At 34.9% G+C, this 17157-nt stretch overlaps 1 protein-coding gene across 2 annotated transcripts in view; it reads left to right on the top strand.

Annotated features, from left to right (window-relative positions):
- LOC136043058 (potassium voltage-gated channel subfamily H member 7-like) overlaps window positions 1–8928 on the top strand; it is a 159682-nt gene extending 150754 nt beyond the window's left edge. For both annotated transcript variants that reach the window (XR_010621539.1, XM_065727962.1), the window contains exons 16-17: window positions 1981–2115; window positions 4679–8928. Coding sequence is in view for 1 of the 2 variants with exons in the window: in XM_065727962.1 (XP_065584034.1) it covers window positions 1981–2115; window positions 4679–4726 (183 nt within the window). In the remaining variant the exon portion in view is untranslated. The remainder of the gene's footprint in view (window positions 1–1980; window positions 2116–4678) is intronic.
- The last annotated feature ends 8229 nt before the right edge of the window (window positions 8929–17157 follow it).

The raw sequence follows: 17157 nt of genomic DNA, 5'->3' as shown, positions 1-17157 counted from the left end.
AAGTTACAAGCTTTGACCCGTGTTTACATTTAGTAATGGTTCCTTGGAAGTGTACAGACGTTTTCAGGGGGATTTTTTGGGTTTAGGGGAGAGAGTTGAGGGGGTGGTTATGTGTTAGGATATTTCCACGGAGAAACTTCTCAGAGGGAACAGAATATCAATGAAGGAGGCGCAAGATTTTCTAACATTTTTTGAAAAAACAATAAAAAAATAAATGTGAAAACTTTTTTCCACTGAAAGTAAGGAGCAGCATCAAAACTTGAAACAAACAGAAATTATTACGCATATGAGGGGTTTACCTCCTCGTAATACCTCACTCTTTACGCTAAAGTATTTTTAGTAATTTCAACTATTTATTCTACGGCCTTTGTGATTCAGAGGGCATTCTTAAGGAATTGGGACAAAATTTAAGCTTTAGTGTAAAGAGCGAGGTATCGACGAGGGGTAAACCCCCCTCATATACGCAAGAAAAACTTACGAATATAGAAGTTCGTTACGTAAGTTAATTCGTAAGTTACGTATATTTTTTACGAATGAAAACATTCGTAAAAAATTAAAAGTTCTAGTTGCCTTTTTAAGTAATCGAAAAATTGGAGGCCAACTAGGGCTCCTCCCTCTCTCCTTTTTTCTAAAAATCTTCCGATTAAAACTATGAGAAAGCCATTTAGCCAAAAAAAAAAAATAATATGTAAATTTCGTTTTAATGTCTAACTATTTCTATGTCTATGTCTATGTCCTATGTCTAGGTTCTATGTCTTTTGCCAGAAGGCAGATCACGGGTGCGTGTTTATTTATTTGTTTGTTTGTTTGTTTTTTTTTTTGTTTTTTTTTCCAGGGGTGATCGTATCGACCCAGTGGTCCTAGAATCTTGCGAGAGGGCTCATTCTAATGGAAATAAAAAGTTCTAGTGCCCTTTTCAAATGACCAAAAATTGAAGGGCACCTAGGCCCCTTCCCACGCTAATTATTTTCCCAAAGTCACCAGATGAAAATTCTGAGATAGGCATTTTATTCAGCGTGGTCAAAAAACTTATAACTATGTCTTTAGGGACGACTTACTCCTCCACAGTCCCCGTGGGAGGGGCTACAAGTTACAAACTTTGACCAGTGCTTACATATAGTAATGGTTATTTGGAAGTGTATGAACGTCTTCAGGGGGGATTTTCAGGCTGGGGGGGGGGTTGAGAAGAGGGGGATATGTTGGGGGAATTTACCTTGGAGGAATTCGTCATAGGGGAAGACAATTTTCATAAAGGGAGCGCAAGATTTTCTAGTATTATTTAAAAAACAATGAAAAAATAAATATGAAAAAGTTTTTTCAACTGCAAGTAAGGAGAAGCATTAAATTAGAAAACGAACAGAAATTATTACGCATATGATGGGCTCACCTCCTCCTAATACCTCGCTCTTTACGCTAAAGTATTTTTAGTAATTTCAACTATTTATTCTACGGCTTTTGTGATTCAGGGGTCATTCTTAAGAAAATTGGGACAAAATTTAAGCTTTAGTGTAAAAAGCGAAGTACTGACGAGGGGTTGAACCCCCTCATATGCGTAATAAAAACATGAGAATACACAAGTTCGTTACGTAAGCTATTTTGTAAGTTATGTATATCTTTTACTAATAAAAACATTCGTAAAAAATTGGAGAAAGAGGGAGAAAGGGGCCGAGAAAGAGAGGTAGAAAGAGTCAGGGATGAAGACGGAAGGAAAACCGCGAGGAGAGATAGATTAATACATAGAAAGAAAGGAGATCTAACATGTGTTTTCGGACCTTCTTTGAAATGACATATACATTGGTTTTCGAGGCACTTTAGTCCTAGACTAAAAAAAAAAAAGACTTTGGGGCTTCTGAACACTTATAGGCTAAAGAAACAGCTTTAGCATCCTTAAAATACAGATTTTGAAGAATCTTATTTGAAGAATAGTATTTTATCCCTTTTTATTTATTACTAAGTTTTTCTGTTTTCATTTCTTTCTAGAGAACAAATGTATCTAGTACTCGTCAGAGCTCGACAGAATCTCATGCGTCTCGTGATCATTGGGACTTAGACTCGACTATTAGAGATGCCCCCATTGCCACTCCGGAAACATCTGAAGAAATAGAATCTCCGAAAGTAATGCCTTATTTTGTTTCTACTTTTCTAAAATCCATGAATGGAGTACCCCTAGTATCCCTTGTTCTAAATGAAAAAAAGTTGCCGCGTCAGGCGATATTCGTCAATTGTGTCATCTACCAATTTCAGTCAGTGTTATACCCACAGAAAATTTTAGATCCTTCAATTTTTAAAGCCATGGTCAGCTTTCCAGTTAAATTATCACTCTCATTTTCCATGGCCGTCGCTATTGGATGGAAAAATTGTCTAGTGCCTAGGAAAAAGCTCAATTTTTACAACTCCGCAAATTTCTTGACAAAGTATTTAAAATTGCTATAGTTCACAACAAGCACCTACGCATAAATTCGCTTCGTTGTGGGGGTCCAAATCCTTCAAATCCCTTATTCTCTGAGAAGTATCAGAGAATTATAGGAAAATAGGAAAAACAGAAGATTTTTTTTTTTTGGGGGGGGGGTTCCCAGAGCCCCTACGTACGTGCCAAGCTGGTAACCAAATTATCGTAAAAAACAACCTTCGCTCTTTTGGAGGATTGGGTAAGTCATTGCTTTGTTAGTTTATTTGCACCGATTTTGCGAATTTTTTTTTTCATTTTGATTTTCTCTGGGGAAATAATTCCATAAAATAAGCTAGAGCTATGTTGTTTTTTGTAGATTTTGAGCTATTCTTCTATACGACAGAAGTGTTCCAGCGTCAAAAATAGTTAAAATGAGCGCAGGGGATTACCCCTCTCCACCATTCCCTCTCTTTCTTGCTCTGTCTTTCTCTCTCTCTCTCCCTCTCCATCTCCCTCTCTCTTTCTCTCTCTATTTCTCTGTCTTTCCCTTTTTATTGTATACCAATTTGGGAGACCTTTAAATGAACGTGATGACAACTCTGCTAAAACTAGCGCTCAGATTTTCGTGTGCAAATTTTAAATGCTATCCCAGAACGTTTTTATAGCCAATGCTCTGAAACATATTGCCTTCTTGCTCTAGTTTAAGCCTAAAGGCACTTGCAGGACATTAGCAGTCATGGAAAGTTTAATCATGAAGATAAATTATGTCGGCTAGGTTATACGAAATCAAAGGGTCCAGTAGTAAGGGTCCAAGAAATATACCCCACAGATGACATAGCCCATGTAGCCTTAGACCACATATTATGAATATTGTTCACAAATAGCTCACGTCTTAAAAAAAGAATGACGGGCTAGTTCTTGACCCTCCACTCGGCTTAAAACTTTCAAAGGCCTTTCTTGGGACAACAGATGATCATGCTTACTTGGGAGGGGAATTTCGTGATGACTCTGAAGGGAGGAAGACCATTCTCTGCGGCTGTTTGCAGTGGTTTTGGGCCCAAGCGAGAAACGGGTCGGTAATTCTGTATGATTATTTGAGCTTAAACTACAAGTAGACATCATACAGAACTATAAACTTGATGACAGATCATTTTAAATGAGAGAAGAGAGTGTTTTCTGGAAAGAATAGATTTATATAGTTTTTTAAGGACTCTAGAATCAGTATAAAAAGGTATCTGTTTGAATTTGAGGGAGAGTACGATGTCTGACTGATCCCCCCTCCCCCCAAAAAATATTTCCCACTCACCTAGATAACTCTGCTCCACAGACAATCATATTCCGAAAAATTCCCCCAGCCCTTAAAATTGAGCTGTCAAAGGGCAAGATAGACAAATAAAAAGAATGAATAAATAATGGATCTTGGAAAAACACAGGTAGATCATGAAGGTTAGAAGATCCAATCCAAGATCCAAGTGTAGAAGTGATTTTTGAATTTAAAAAAAGGGAATAGTTGTGGGAAAAGTCAAAGGCATGGCCAATTGTAGAAAAAAGCCAAGACCGATTGTCCAATTAAGTGGGCAGCCCAGTCAAGGTTAATTTTACCCCTTTGATTGCCAACTCGGAGTTGACTCCATGTTATTCAAATTAAATTGAAAAAGAAGAATCGCCCTTTAAAGGTAGGTTACTCCAGACAGGAAAACCTTCTGATTTTTGACTAGTAAACGTTTTCTTGATCAAAAGGAACGAACTAGAATCTTGTGGCATAGATATTGATGCCAGACATTGCTTCAGCTTTTGGGATCAACGCCTAAAATGAAAACTGTTGGGGTGAGCCCCATACTTTTTGTGACTTAAAGTGATGACTTTAAAAACTTTCCTTACTTGATCTATTGCTTGACTTATTTGTCTTGGGGACCAAGAGATTTTACAGGGGACTCACTCAATCTCTCTTCTGACAATCAAGATTTTTTATTCTTCCTATAACACTGTGAAGATTGTTACGATAGAGATTCAGCAAGAGTCAAATACTTAATTCCGTGAACTTGCTAGTAAGACTTTTCCCTGTTGTATGGTTTCTTATGATCGTATTATGCATGTTCTGTCCATTTAAGAAAGTTTTTGGAAGCTTATCGTTGCTTATTTGATTTCAGACAATTTCTTCTCTGTGATTTTTTCATTGTTGATTTCTCTCTTTTATGATTTATTTTTCTGGTGATACATTATGCCAAAAGATTCATTAAATCACTTGGATATTTTCAAGCCATCATCAAGTTACTGTCTTCTTTATAGGTTTTAAGGAATCCTGATCACCGTCACCCCCGGATATCTGAAGTGTAATTGTCAGTCTACATCCTAGTCATTAATATAGATAGGTTTGACTTAATGGTTAAAAGTAATCATACTTTTTTAAATAGACTCTGTGCGATAGCCCTGTGATAGCTTGTTTTTTTATTGCTTATAATTGTTTTAAGGTGCCTTGAGTTCTTATACAACGTCGTAATTTGTCAAAGTCATAAAGATATTAAACATTCATAGAGGGGCAAATAGATGGTGGTTTATGGGAATCATTTTCTCCAATTCTGACATCAAAAATTGGTGGTAATGGCTACTTGTTTCGTTTTATAGTTCTGTTAGTTATATCGATCGCCATTACCCACGGATGTTAAAAAAGAGAAAATCTATTTCTAGAAAGGGATAATATGAATAAGCTTTAAATTCTTTTACGTAATTACAAGATAAGCTTTACATTGGCTTTACATTTTTTTTATCCATTTTGTTGTCAAACTTGTCTTATAGGCTAAGATTCTTAGTACTTAGTAAAAATCTTTAGTATTTTTTGGTTTGTTTCGCTCTATTTTGTGCTTTTTGAGACTAGATCAAATTTTTTGACCGTCTAACTGTCTACAAAGTTATTCTTTAATGCTGAGCAATAATTCTGTAGTTTTGATTTATTTTCAGTTTCTGTTTAGGCAGTTTAATTTTAACTTGATAATAGTGACAAGAATTTAAATTTGAATTAAACTTCGCGTAGCCTACTTCATAGCAAAGTACATAGCTAACCTTGGAACTTAATTTTTCTACATGTAAATGTCCGTTAAAAAGATTCCTATACCAAATCTGACCAAACTAGGATACCATCAATCTTTATTTGCTTTAACCCGGGCCTCAGAGTCTCCTAATAAAAATACCGTATTACTACCTATGATCCTGCCTATTTGCACCTCTAACAATGTATCACTACCATCGTCTCGTTCTACAAAAACTTATACTGCTATGGCACACACCTGGTGAGTTTTGGTCATGAAACTAACAGCTAGAAATACATTACGGATTCCTTCCCAGCCTAAGCAAGACTTGGAAGCTTCCTTATTCCACAAGAGCCTTACTCCCTGCCTGTACCCCTATCCTGCCTGTCTAAATAAAAAAAATTGTATATTTACTTATATCATGTTTCCTAAACCTCCCAACTAGTCCATCCAACAAAAGTCCCAACAAGCCCTTTTCAAATCGTTTGAATTCACCAGTCAAATGTCAAGACAATAATTCTTTTTCAATGTCATACCATTCCATGTTGCAATGTTCATTTTATAAAAATAATTGAAACTGTTATTTCTTCAGGAAAATCAACGGGTCTCCCAAGTGAAGGTCAAAGACTAATAGCTTCAGAACCTGACAGCAAGAAATATATGGGCCCTAGTTAAATGAAGTCTTTCTTTGTGCTCCATTTAACTAACTTATAACGTCTGACACATTATACTGGCATATCTGAAAACATTGTACTATAATGGAGAGGCACATAAACAACTTTGCTAGCAAGAAGCTATCTGTCATAAAAACAGGAAAACTTAGGTCCAAACTATACATCTTTTCTCGTAAAATAATTGGGTTCTGAACCTTCCGTCTGATTAGAAGATAATAGAAATTAAGCTTGAAAGTTAAACATGGCCCAACTCAAAGAAACTTCAAATGGAGTACATTATTATCCTTGCAGTCGTCAATGATCTATTTTTATTCGTAGTTGTGACTATAGTTAGGCTCCACCATAAAACCTAAAATGATGCATAAGAGTCTGAGTGAAATAAGTTTGTTGAATTTTTTCCCTAAATTCTTTTTATCTTCTTGACACAAGAAATATCCCACTTGGTCGCATCTGAGCTGGGTTTATTTCTGTATAAATACTTTACGAATTGCATATTCCAGTGATTTTTCTTGCGTATGTAGCTGAACCCTTTTCCGCTTTATACAGTTTTATATTTTTGAATGACATTTGCTTTTCTTTATCTTAGCCTTAGATATATATTCCGCCCTTAGTGTAATAGTAGGGGATAGAGGTTTCCTTTTTAAGTCCTCATTGTCCGACTCTAATTCAATGTCTATGTTTCCATTTATCTTTACTTATTATTCACTAGTATATGCGGTCTTTTAGTAAATGGACTGAAATGAACTGAGAATTGAAAAATTCCTCAAAATTTTTCTAGAAATCTACGTTTCTTCTTTTTCAGTTGACTTTTGATTTCGAAAAAAAATCCTCGCAGTTAAAAGAGGAATTTAGAGAAAAATATTAAAATAATCATGGTTGTAGAACTTTGAAATGGTTGAGAAATTTCGGTGAAAAAAGGAATTGAAGGAATATCCTATCCACAAATGTAAGAGATGCATCTATTTAGGTCGGTGACACTGTTTTAGAGACTTAGACTTGACTTTATGACACAGTTTTAGAGGGTCAATACAAAGTGGTCTTATGTCAGTGGTGTGCGAATATAAGTACATACACTATCTGTAGCTCCTCATAGTAGAGAAACAGTGAATATTATGAAGACTGTTCAAAGTAAAACTACATTACAGTTTTGAAGAAAATTACAGTTTTGAAGAAATGTTAAACTTTTGTTTAACATTTAAATTACATAAAATGTGGGATTACTCCAGAACTTATGTGATGCACAACTATTCTAAAATGAAATACCCAACACTATGTTTTCAAAAACACAGGTTGCAATTGTTTTCGATTTGTCGGGCATTCAAGAAAAGAGCACTCTAAGGATGGGGACTGTTTGTTTGAGCGTACAATAGCTGAATAATTGACAGAGAACATTACGCTAATTTCGCTAAGTCAATTGAAAACTTACAGGAAATCACCTTCAAGGCCTGTGTTTTACTGAACTTTGTTGCATTAATACCAATCAAATAAAGAGTGTTTTTAACAGGGATCCATATATGTCCAAATACAAATCCTATTGTGTGCCATCAGATTTCCTGAAACAAATTCATTTTGGCACGTAGGCTATTATGACACTTTATAGGAGCACATCAAATATTAAGATTGGGATTTGTTTTTGTATCTTTTAAACCAGGAATGGTGAAAAAAGAACTTGTAAAAATGTAGAAATTTGAAACAAGTTTGAAAGATTTAATACACATTTAAAGTAATTGGCTCTTTACAGAGAGAGGGGAAGAGCACCAATCCTTTGATATCATAAAACCAGTTAAATTACCTACTCAAAAGACCGCTTCTTAGTCATAAAACAAAAATTATTCGAAAGGGCAATAAAAGAATAGTAATATTTTACAGTCTTTTTCAAACGGTGACCCAATATACCATTTTAAATGTAATTCAATATTACATTCAAACCTTTTAAAACTTATGTATGCATTGTTTCTACCTTCATTGCAAAACACAATTGTTCGTCTATTTCAAGCCAGCTCAAAGATACCTCAAAGACATGCTTTCATCCAACTCACATGTCAATCAGCATCACTTTGCAAATTCCATTGCCGAGTTGACGACTGTTACCTTCGTATCATCAGTGTCTGCTCTCTTAACATCCAATAATGTGAATCCCTAAACTGATTCAAAAGTAATTTCCTAAATTTAAAAGGCACTTTGACCAGTCATCGCAATACTCAGTATTTCTCTATTATAATGACCTACAGAGAAAATATTTACTTGCATTCACATACCTAAGACACAGGATCGGTTTGCAAGCGAGTTTAACTCGTTTAAGACCTAATTATTTGCATCAAAATTATCTGAAAATCAAAAAGTGGTGTCATTAACCGAAATATATGCATCTCTTGGATCAATAGTAAGGACTCCAATAACTAGAAGGAAAGCTTAGTAGAGACACCAAAAGACTTTGAGACACCAAAAACCATAAGACACCAAAAGCACTATGAATTGTTGACAAAGGGATGTTGGTTCCACATTCCTAATTCATAGTGATGACAACGAGGTCAGTGCTTATATTCTGAGCATATACTATATTCGGGAACTTTTATTCTTTTATTTTGTTTTCTACTTCAATGAAAACAAACTTAGAATTTTGTTTTTCAAGTAATAATAGTGTGATGATCGCTAGTCATATTCAAATTTAGTTACTTCTCTTAAGAATATTAAAACTTAGCAATAAGCTCTTTAGTTAGGAAATATTGGAGGAAAGGTGAAGTTCGTAAAGTGTAAATTATCATGTCTTTTATTTATTGAATTTATTGTGTTTTTTTTTTCTGAATTGCCAGTTGGTTTAATATACAAGTTATGAATATCTTCTTTTTTGTCATGGACAGGCTATAGGAACAGTCTATGTAAGACTTGAATGACACGACGTTCTCGAGCTATATTAAATAAAAAAACTAGTTTTTTTAACTGAAAGTAAGGAGCGACATTAAAATTTAAAACGAACAGAAATTACTCCGTATATGAAATGGGTTGTCCCCTCCGCAGTCCCTCGCTCTTTACGCTAAAGTTTGACTCTTTGCCACAATTCTACTTTTTAAAACAATTAAAAACTTTAGCGTAAAGAGCGTGGGACTGCGGAGGGGACAACCCATTTCATATACGGAGTAATTTCTGTTCGTTTTAAGTTTTAATGTCGCTCCTTACTTTCAGTTAAAAAAACTAGTTTTTTTATTTAATTTCTGAACGTTTTTGAATTAATGCATGTTTGATTTTGGCTCTCCGCACATAAATTATTGAAATGAAATTAGTATATTAATTTTTTTTTGGCTAAATGGCTTTCTCTTCGTTTTGATCTGACGATTTTGAGAAATAAGGGGTGGGGAAGGAGGCCTAGCTGCCCTCCAATTTTTCGGTTACTTAAAAAGGCTACTAGAACTTTTAATATCCAACGAACGTTTTTATTAGTAAAAAATATACGTAACTTAAGAAATAACTTACGTAACAAACTTTTATATTCTTATATTTTTATTATGTGTACGAGGGGGTTTGTACCCTCCTTAATACCTCGCTCTTTACACTAAATCGTAAGTTTTGTCCCAATTCTTTAAGAATGACCCCTGAATCAAAAAGGCCGAAGAATAAATAGTTGAAATCACTAAAAATATTTTAGCATAAAGAGCGAGGTATTTATCTCCTCCTAAATACCTCGCTCTTTATGCTAAAGTATTTTTAGAACCCCTCATATTCGTAATAATCTCTGTTCGTTTTAAATTTCAATGCTATTCCTTACTTTCATTTGAAAAAACGTTTTCATGTTAATTTTTTCATTGTTTTTTTTTTTAGTAATGCTAGAAAATCCTGCACCCTTTTCATTGAATTTTTCTTCCCCCATGACATATTCCTCAAAGGAAAGATCCTCCCACAAAGCCCTCTCCCATCAACTCCACCCCCCAAACCAAAAAATCCCCATGAAAACGTCTGTACACTTCCCAATAACCATTACTATATGTAAAACACTGGTCAAAGTTTGTAACTTGCAGCCCCTCCCTCAGGGATTGTGGGGGAGTAAGTCATTCCCAAAGACATAGTTACTATGGTTTTCGACTATGCTGAACAAAATGGCTATCTTAAAATTTTAATCTGTTGACTTTTGGAAAAAAATGAGCATGGGAGGGGGCCTATTTGCCCTCCAATTTTTTGGGTCACTTAAAAAGGGCACTAGAACTTTTCATTTCCGTTAGAATGAGCCCTCTCGCGACATTCTAGGACCACTTGGTCGATAAGATGACCCCTGGGAAAAAAAACAAAAAAAAACAAACAAACAAATAAACGCACCCGTGATTTGTCTTCTGGCAAAAAATACAAAATTCCACATTTTTTAGATAGTAGCTTGAAATTTTTGCTATAGAGTTCTCTGATATACCGAATGCGATAGTGTGATTTTCGTTAAGATTCTATGACTTTTAGGGGATGTTTCCCCCTTTTTTCCAAAATAGGGCAAATTTTCTCAGGCTCGTAACTTTTGATGACAAAGACTAAATTAATTGAAACTTATATATTTAGAATCAGCGTAAAAATTCGATTCTTTTGATGTATCTTTTAGCATCGTTTACTATTGAGCCGGTTCGCCCCTTACTACAGTTCCTTACCACGAACTGTTTGAAAAGAAAATAATTCGGTATTTCGGGGCTTCTGACATTATTACTCCTTTGCGGAAGTTAGGCTTAAAATTGAAAAAGGATTATATTTTTTCTCTGGGCCCCTTCCACCTCTTAGTTCGTTTATTTTCCCGTTAGTTTTCACCTGTTTTCGCTTTATAGTTGTGTTATCTCTTAGCAGTTCTTTCGTTAGTTGAGTTATGGTTGTGGTATATATGTTTTATCGCTCGTATAGTTGTGTTATTTTCAAATTATACTCCATAATAGAGAGGCTCCGAACACCAAGCATTGTATATTAAGTTCTTAATTTGACGTTTTTTCTAACGTAACCAGATTCGTCCTGCGCCCTTTTCATTGAATTTTTTCCCCCATGGCATATTTCTCCAAGGAAAGATCCTCCCACATAGCCCCCTCCCTCAACCCTACCCCCAAAACCAAAAAAATCCCCCTGAAAACGTCTGTACACTTCCCAATAACCATTATTATATGTAAACACTGGTTGAAGTTTGTAACTTGCAACCCCTCCCCCAGGAACTGTGGGGGAGTAGGTCATCCCCAAAAACATAGTTATTATAATTTTTGACTATGCTAAACAAAATGACTATCTCAAAATTTTGATCCGTTGACTTTGGGAAAAAATGAGCGTGGGAGGGGGCCTAGAAGCCCTCCAATTTTTTGGTCACTTAAAAAGGGCACTAGAACTTTTCATTTCCGTAAGAATGAGCCCTCTTGCGACATTCTAGGACCACTTGGTCGATACGATAACCCCTGGATAAAAAAAAAAAAAAAAAAAAAACAAATAAACACGCACCTGTGATTTGTCTTCTGGCAAAAGATGCAAAATTCCACATTTTTGTAGATAGGAGCTTGAAACTTCTTCAGTAGGGTTCACTAATACGCTGAATCTGATGGTGTCATTTTCGTTAAGATCCTACGACTTTTAGGGGGTGTTTTCCCCTATTTTCCTAAATAAGGCAAATTTTCTCAGGCTCGTAACTTTTGATGGCTAAGACTAAACTTGATGAAACTTATATATTTAAAATCAGCATTAAAATTCGATTCTTTTGATGTAGCTATTGATATCAAAATTCAATTTTTTAGAGTTTTGGTTACTATTGAGCCGGATCGCTCCTTACTACAGTTCGCTACCACGAACTGTTTGATATTGCCTTGTTTCTTAAATAAGATTGCTCTCGAAATTTTTTCCACCAACCTTTTAAAATTATAGTATATCCGTTCAGTTGAGGTAATTTTTTTGTATTTGTATGAAATAGTACTTTATCTTGAGATTGTCTAACATTATCTTTTTCTGGGATGGTAATGATTTAGTCAAAGAAAATTCAATTGTTGGATTCCTTTAAGCGTTATTTCATGTTGTATTTTTTAAACTTAATACCCTATGTATTTCTGGAGACCCAGGATTTAAACTTGACTCTTAGTAATGAGAATTACTACTAACAAGAAAAGATCGTGGAAACAAATAAGTTGTTTTATGATGTTTCACGAGAAGCTACTTTTCAAGAAATACATTCAACAAAGGTTAGTTTTGGTCCCAATTAAACCTTATATGTAAACAGTGGGCGACCTGCTTAACTTAGAGCCCTGGCTCTGAGGGCTGTGGTGGGTTATGTATTTTAGGGGAAGGTATAAGAACGGGCTATGTTTGCCTTCCGATTGCTGTTGACTCTTAAAAGGGTACCAGAATATGATCGATAATCATGTACTTTCATAGGGAAAAAGTTTTTTGGAGGTTTAATTTACGTTCATTTTTAATATTATACCAAAAATTTGAATACGAGGAAGGTTACCGTTCTCTCAGCACCACCCTTCACATTAAAGTTTATCTTTCGCAGAGCAATATTTTGAAAAAAAAAGAACTCAATTTTGTGTATTTGTGAATTTCATTGCTTTTGGTTTAAAATTCCCGTTTGTTCAAAGTTTAATTTATGAAATAAGTATTTGTTCATAGATCAATAACTTTTACCAAGAAAACTTTTACAATTGCACATTGTGAGCTGCTAATTCGTATGAAATCTTTGGATATTTTCTGTATTCCTGGGATGGTGTAAAGAGGAGGCTTTGAATAGGTTGGGATGGTGAAGGAGCGTTCGCAGCTATGTCGGACTCAGGCGGCTTGGTGTTGTGGTGAGTTGTTAAATGTAGCAGTAGTTTTCTCTGTTTGATAATCTGAAAAACATCCGTGAAAGCCGAAAGAGTTGTGCTTCAGTTTTGGGTATCACTGAATGAAAATATCCTTTCCTTTGGGAGGCAGTCAGAAAATTCAACAGTTAACATCCTAGATTTCCTTTCTTCCCCCCCTCTTATGAACAGGATATTTTGTTGCACCAAGAGTACCAGTTCAGAAATATCTGTCCATCTTGGCCACCTAACGATTTTAACAAACAAGTAGACATTTGGTATTATTTACGGTTTTTCTCTGGGAAGTGCATCTAATACAATATTGCCAATCTATTACATTTAGATTTGTTTGTTGAGCATTCCTTCCCAAAGTAAAGAGAGAAAAAAGTAAAGCTTTAAAGGAAAGGCACGTGGCTGCTGAGACGGCCTTCACATACGAAACCTGGTTTTGTTCGTTTAAGGTTTAAATGTTTTTCTTTTGATTGATTTAAAAAACAGTTTTTGTTTAATTTCTGTTGGTTCCAATAGTACACCCAGAATTTTCCTAAGTATGAGGATAGCTACCTAACTCAAACCCCATTCTTGACACTAAGGTCAATCCTTTCCAGAAAAATGCTTCAAGAAAAAAAAAGCTGTTTTAGGCTATTTGCTTTTCAACAAAAGAATAACTTTCTAAAATAATCCTAATGTATACATAATAAAAAGGGAACTCTTTGCCTCGGCAACTCTACGGTGTAGTTCATCCTATATTCATCCATATACGATATTCTTCCTAATGAAAGGGCGTTTAATCTCTTTTCTCAAAGCGCGCAAGTGTTCATTTGCTAACAGTTATATTTGGGCATATTTCTAATGTTTTATCCAACAGTTCGTGGTAACGAACTGTAGTAAGGAGCGACCCGGCTCAATTGTAAACGAAACTCTGAAAAACGGAATTTTAATGCTAAAAGATACATCAAGAGAATCGAGTTTTCATGCTGATTTTAAATATATAAGTTTCATCAAATTTAGTCTTTGTCGTCAAAAGTTACGAGCCTGAGAAAATTTGCCTTATTTTTGAAAATAGGGGGAAACACCCCCTAAAAGTCATAGAATCTTAACGAAAATCACACCATCGCATTCAGCGTATCAGAGAACCCTACAGAAAAAATTGTAGCTCCTATCTGCAAAAATGTGAAATTTCGTATTTTTGCCAGAAGACAGATCACGGGTGCGTGTTTATTTGTTTGTTTTTTTTTTCCAGGGTTCATCGTATCGACCAAGTGGTCCTAGAATGTCGCAAGAGGGCTAATTCTAACGGAAATGAAAAGTTCTAATGCCCTTTTTAAGTGACCCAAAAATTGGAGGGCACCTGGGCCCCCTCCCACGCTCATTTGTTTCCCAAAGTCAACGGATCAAAATTTTGAGATAGCCAATTCGTTCCACATATTCAAAAACCATAATAACTATGTCTTTTGGGATGACCTACTCCCCCACAGTCCCTTGGGGAAGGGCTGCAAGTTACAAACTTTGACCAGTGTTTACATACAGTAATGGTTATTGGGAAGCGTACAGACGTTTTTAGGGGGATTTTTTCGGTTTGGGGGTAGGGTTGAGGGGAGGGGGCTATGTGGGAAGATCTTTCCTTGGAGGAATATGTCATGGGGGAAGAGAAATTCAATGAAAAGGGCCTGGGATTTTCTAGCATTACTATAAAAAGAACAATGAAAAAATAAACATGAAAAAGTTTTTTCAATTGAAAGTAAGGAGTAGCATTAAAACTTAAAACGAACAGAGATTATTGCGCATATGAGGGATTCTAAAAAATACTTTAGCATATAGAGCGAGATATTTAGGAGGAGATAAATACCTCGCTCTTTATACTAAAGTATTTTTATTAATTTCAACTATTTATTCTACGGCGTTTCTGCTTTAAGGGTCATTCTTAATGAATTGGGACAAAACTTAAGATTTAGTGTAAAGAGCGAGGTATTAACGAGGGGACAAACCCCTCATATACATAATAAAAATATAGGAATATAAAAGTTTGTTACGTAAGTTAATTCTTAAGTTACGTATATTTTTTACTAATAAAAACGTTCGTTAAAAATTAAAAGTTCTAGTTGCCTTTTTAAGTAACCGAAAAATTGGAGGGCAACTAGGCCTCCTTCCCCACCCCTTATTTCTCAAAATTGTCTGATCAAAACTAAGAGAAAGCCATTTAGCAAAAAAAAAAGAATTAATATGCAAATTTCATTTTAATAATTTATGTGCGGAGAGCCAAAATCAAACTTGCATTAATTCAAAAATGTTCAGAAATTAAATAAAAAAAAACTAGTTTTTTTTAACTGAAAGTAAGGAGCGACATTAAAGCTTAAAACGAACAGAAATTACTCCGTATATGAAATGGGTTGTCCCCTCCGCAATCCCTTGCTCTTTACGCTAAAGTTAGACTCTTTGCCACGATTCTATTTATTAAAACAATTGAAAACTTTAGCATCTGCTAAATCTTTGCATCTGCTATTATCCTGATTTATCATCAACAATTGGTTCATAATATCAGATTAAGTCAGTTGAAAAAAAAACCTCAGATACCCTAGGGCCTAGATTGGTTCACAAAGAGGGAAAGGAGAAAATTAATGAACCATATCTGAAGCTCAGAACCCACTGAAAACTATAAGTTAATTGAAGAGAGGAGGTAAGACAAAGAATGTTTATTATCTTTAATGTTTAATGTTTATTATCTTACATGAACATGTGCAGGTTTATTCAAAGCGTAGAAATGCATAAATAGCTAATCCCACAGTTATGATGATTATGCCCTTTAATTATATTCGAAACCTTACATTCATTGAAAATTATAGAGTAATTGAAAATTATATTTATTAACCTTAGTGTACATGTAAACAGGAATATATCTATCTATTCTAGGGGTAAAATTCTAGATTAAGGGCTTTAGTTGATATTGGAAAGTAGTTGAGTTAGGTCTATAAGGCTCTCAGGGATAGCTCCATGGCCTTAATCATTTCGAAGGCAGGTTTTTTGAAGTACCTATATCCACTTCTTCCCCTCCAAAAGGTACTGAAATTTGGCGACCTTTTACAATCCTCATAAATCAAAGGAGGCACAGGAAAAGTCTTTTGAATTTTAAACCTTTGCTTAGTTTTCATTTATGAGGTTTTAATTATATATAAATCTAGGCTATTTCTTAAATTTAGGGGAAATACTCTTGATATAGCTTAACATTCTTCTGAAATAGCAAAAATACTTCTTTTTAAAACTAAAGCAAATGGAAAAAAAATTAAAAATCAAGGGTAAGCGTTTTTTGTCAGAATTAGGTAGTACAGGCAGATAGACGTGTCATATATGCAATTTTTTAAGCCCTAGAACTAAGAAAAAGGTAGAGATAGTAGCAAGAAAAGACCTCCCCAGGGTATATTTTAGGTCCTGGATTCGCTTCTGAAAATTTGATTCCCCTAACTAAACACAGTTTCACTAGCTAATATTTATTATTCTTACATTTGCATATGCAGGTTGATTCAAAGCTGTTCAAAACTTTTTTAAATCAAAATAAACTTGGTGGAAGTGACGAAAAACATGAGAGCTAAGGCTAATTTGAGTAAAGTTAAGACGGAATCCAATCCACAACATCCATGTCAAAATCCAAAATGTAACTATTGTTGTTATGGTTTTCAATTTGTTTGGTTCCTTTTGCCTCGGCTTGTTTTTGTTATTATGAAATACATATCGCTGAACCTTTGTATTTTTAACGAAGGTATGGTAGGCATTGATGAGCATGAGAAAATCCAAAGCCCAATCATGATCGCTATCATTATCAATTTTGACACGTTTTGATTATCGCTGTCCAAATTTGTTTTCATTGACTCGCTCACATTTTTGGTATCTCCATTTTCATTTTTGAGAAGCCGCCGCTGTTCTTTTAACCGCGTGTGCATTTAATCTTCATTTTCATTTTTTACTTTTTCACATGCTTGTTAAGAACAAATACTTTATGCAAACAACGGCCAAATTTCATAACTTACAGGCCTCTCCCCACAGAATGTGGTGGGGTTTATTTACCTTTAAGGACATAGTTATTTAATCTTTCAACTATACTGAGCAAAATCTTAAAATTTTGATCACAGATAGCCTTGGGGGAAAAGAGGCAACCCTTCCTATAGGGAATAATTTCTGTTCGTTTTGAGTTTTAATGTAAGACAATAAAAAAAAAGAGAATTTAAGACAATGAAAAAGAACTTCGTAGGCCTGTAGGAATTCTGTCGAATCCTCTAAGAGTAAAATTTCCCCTGGGAAACTCC

The sequence above is a fragment of the Artemia franciscana genome, unplaced genomic scaffold (assembly GCF_032884065.1).
Source record: "Artemia franciscana unplaced genomic scaffold, ASM3288406v1 Scaffold_289, whole genome shotgun sequence".
NCBI classification, from domain to species: Eukaryota; Metazoa; Arthropoda; class Branchiopoda; order Anostraca; family Artemiidae; genus Artemia; species Artemia franciscana.
The sequence above is the reverse complement of the archived record's forward strand: the minus strand, read 5'-3'. Positions and strand labels throughout refer to the sequence as shown.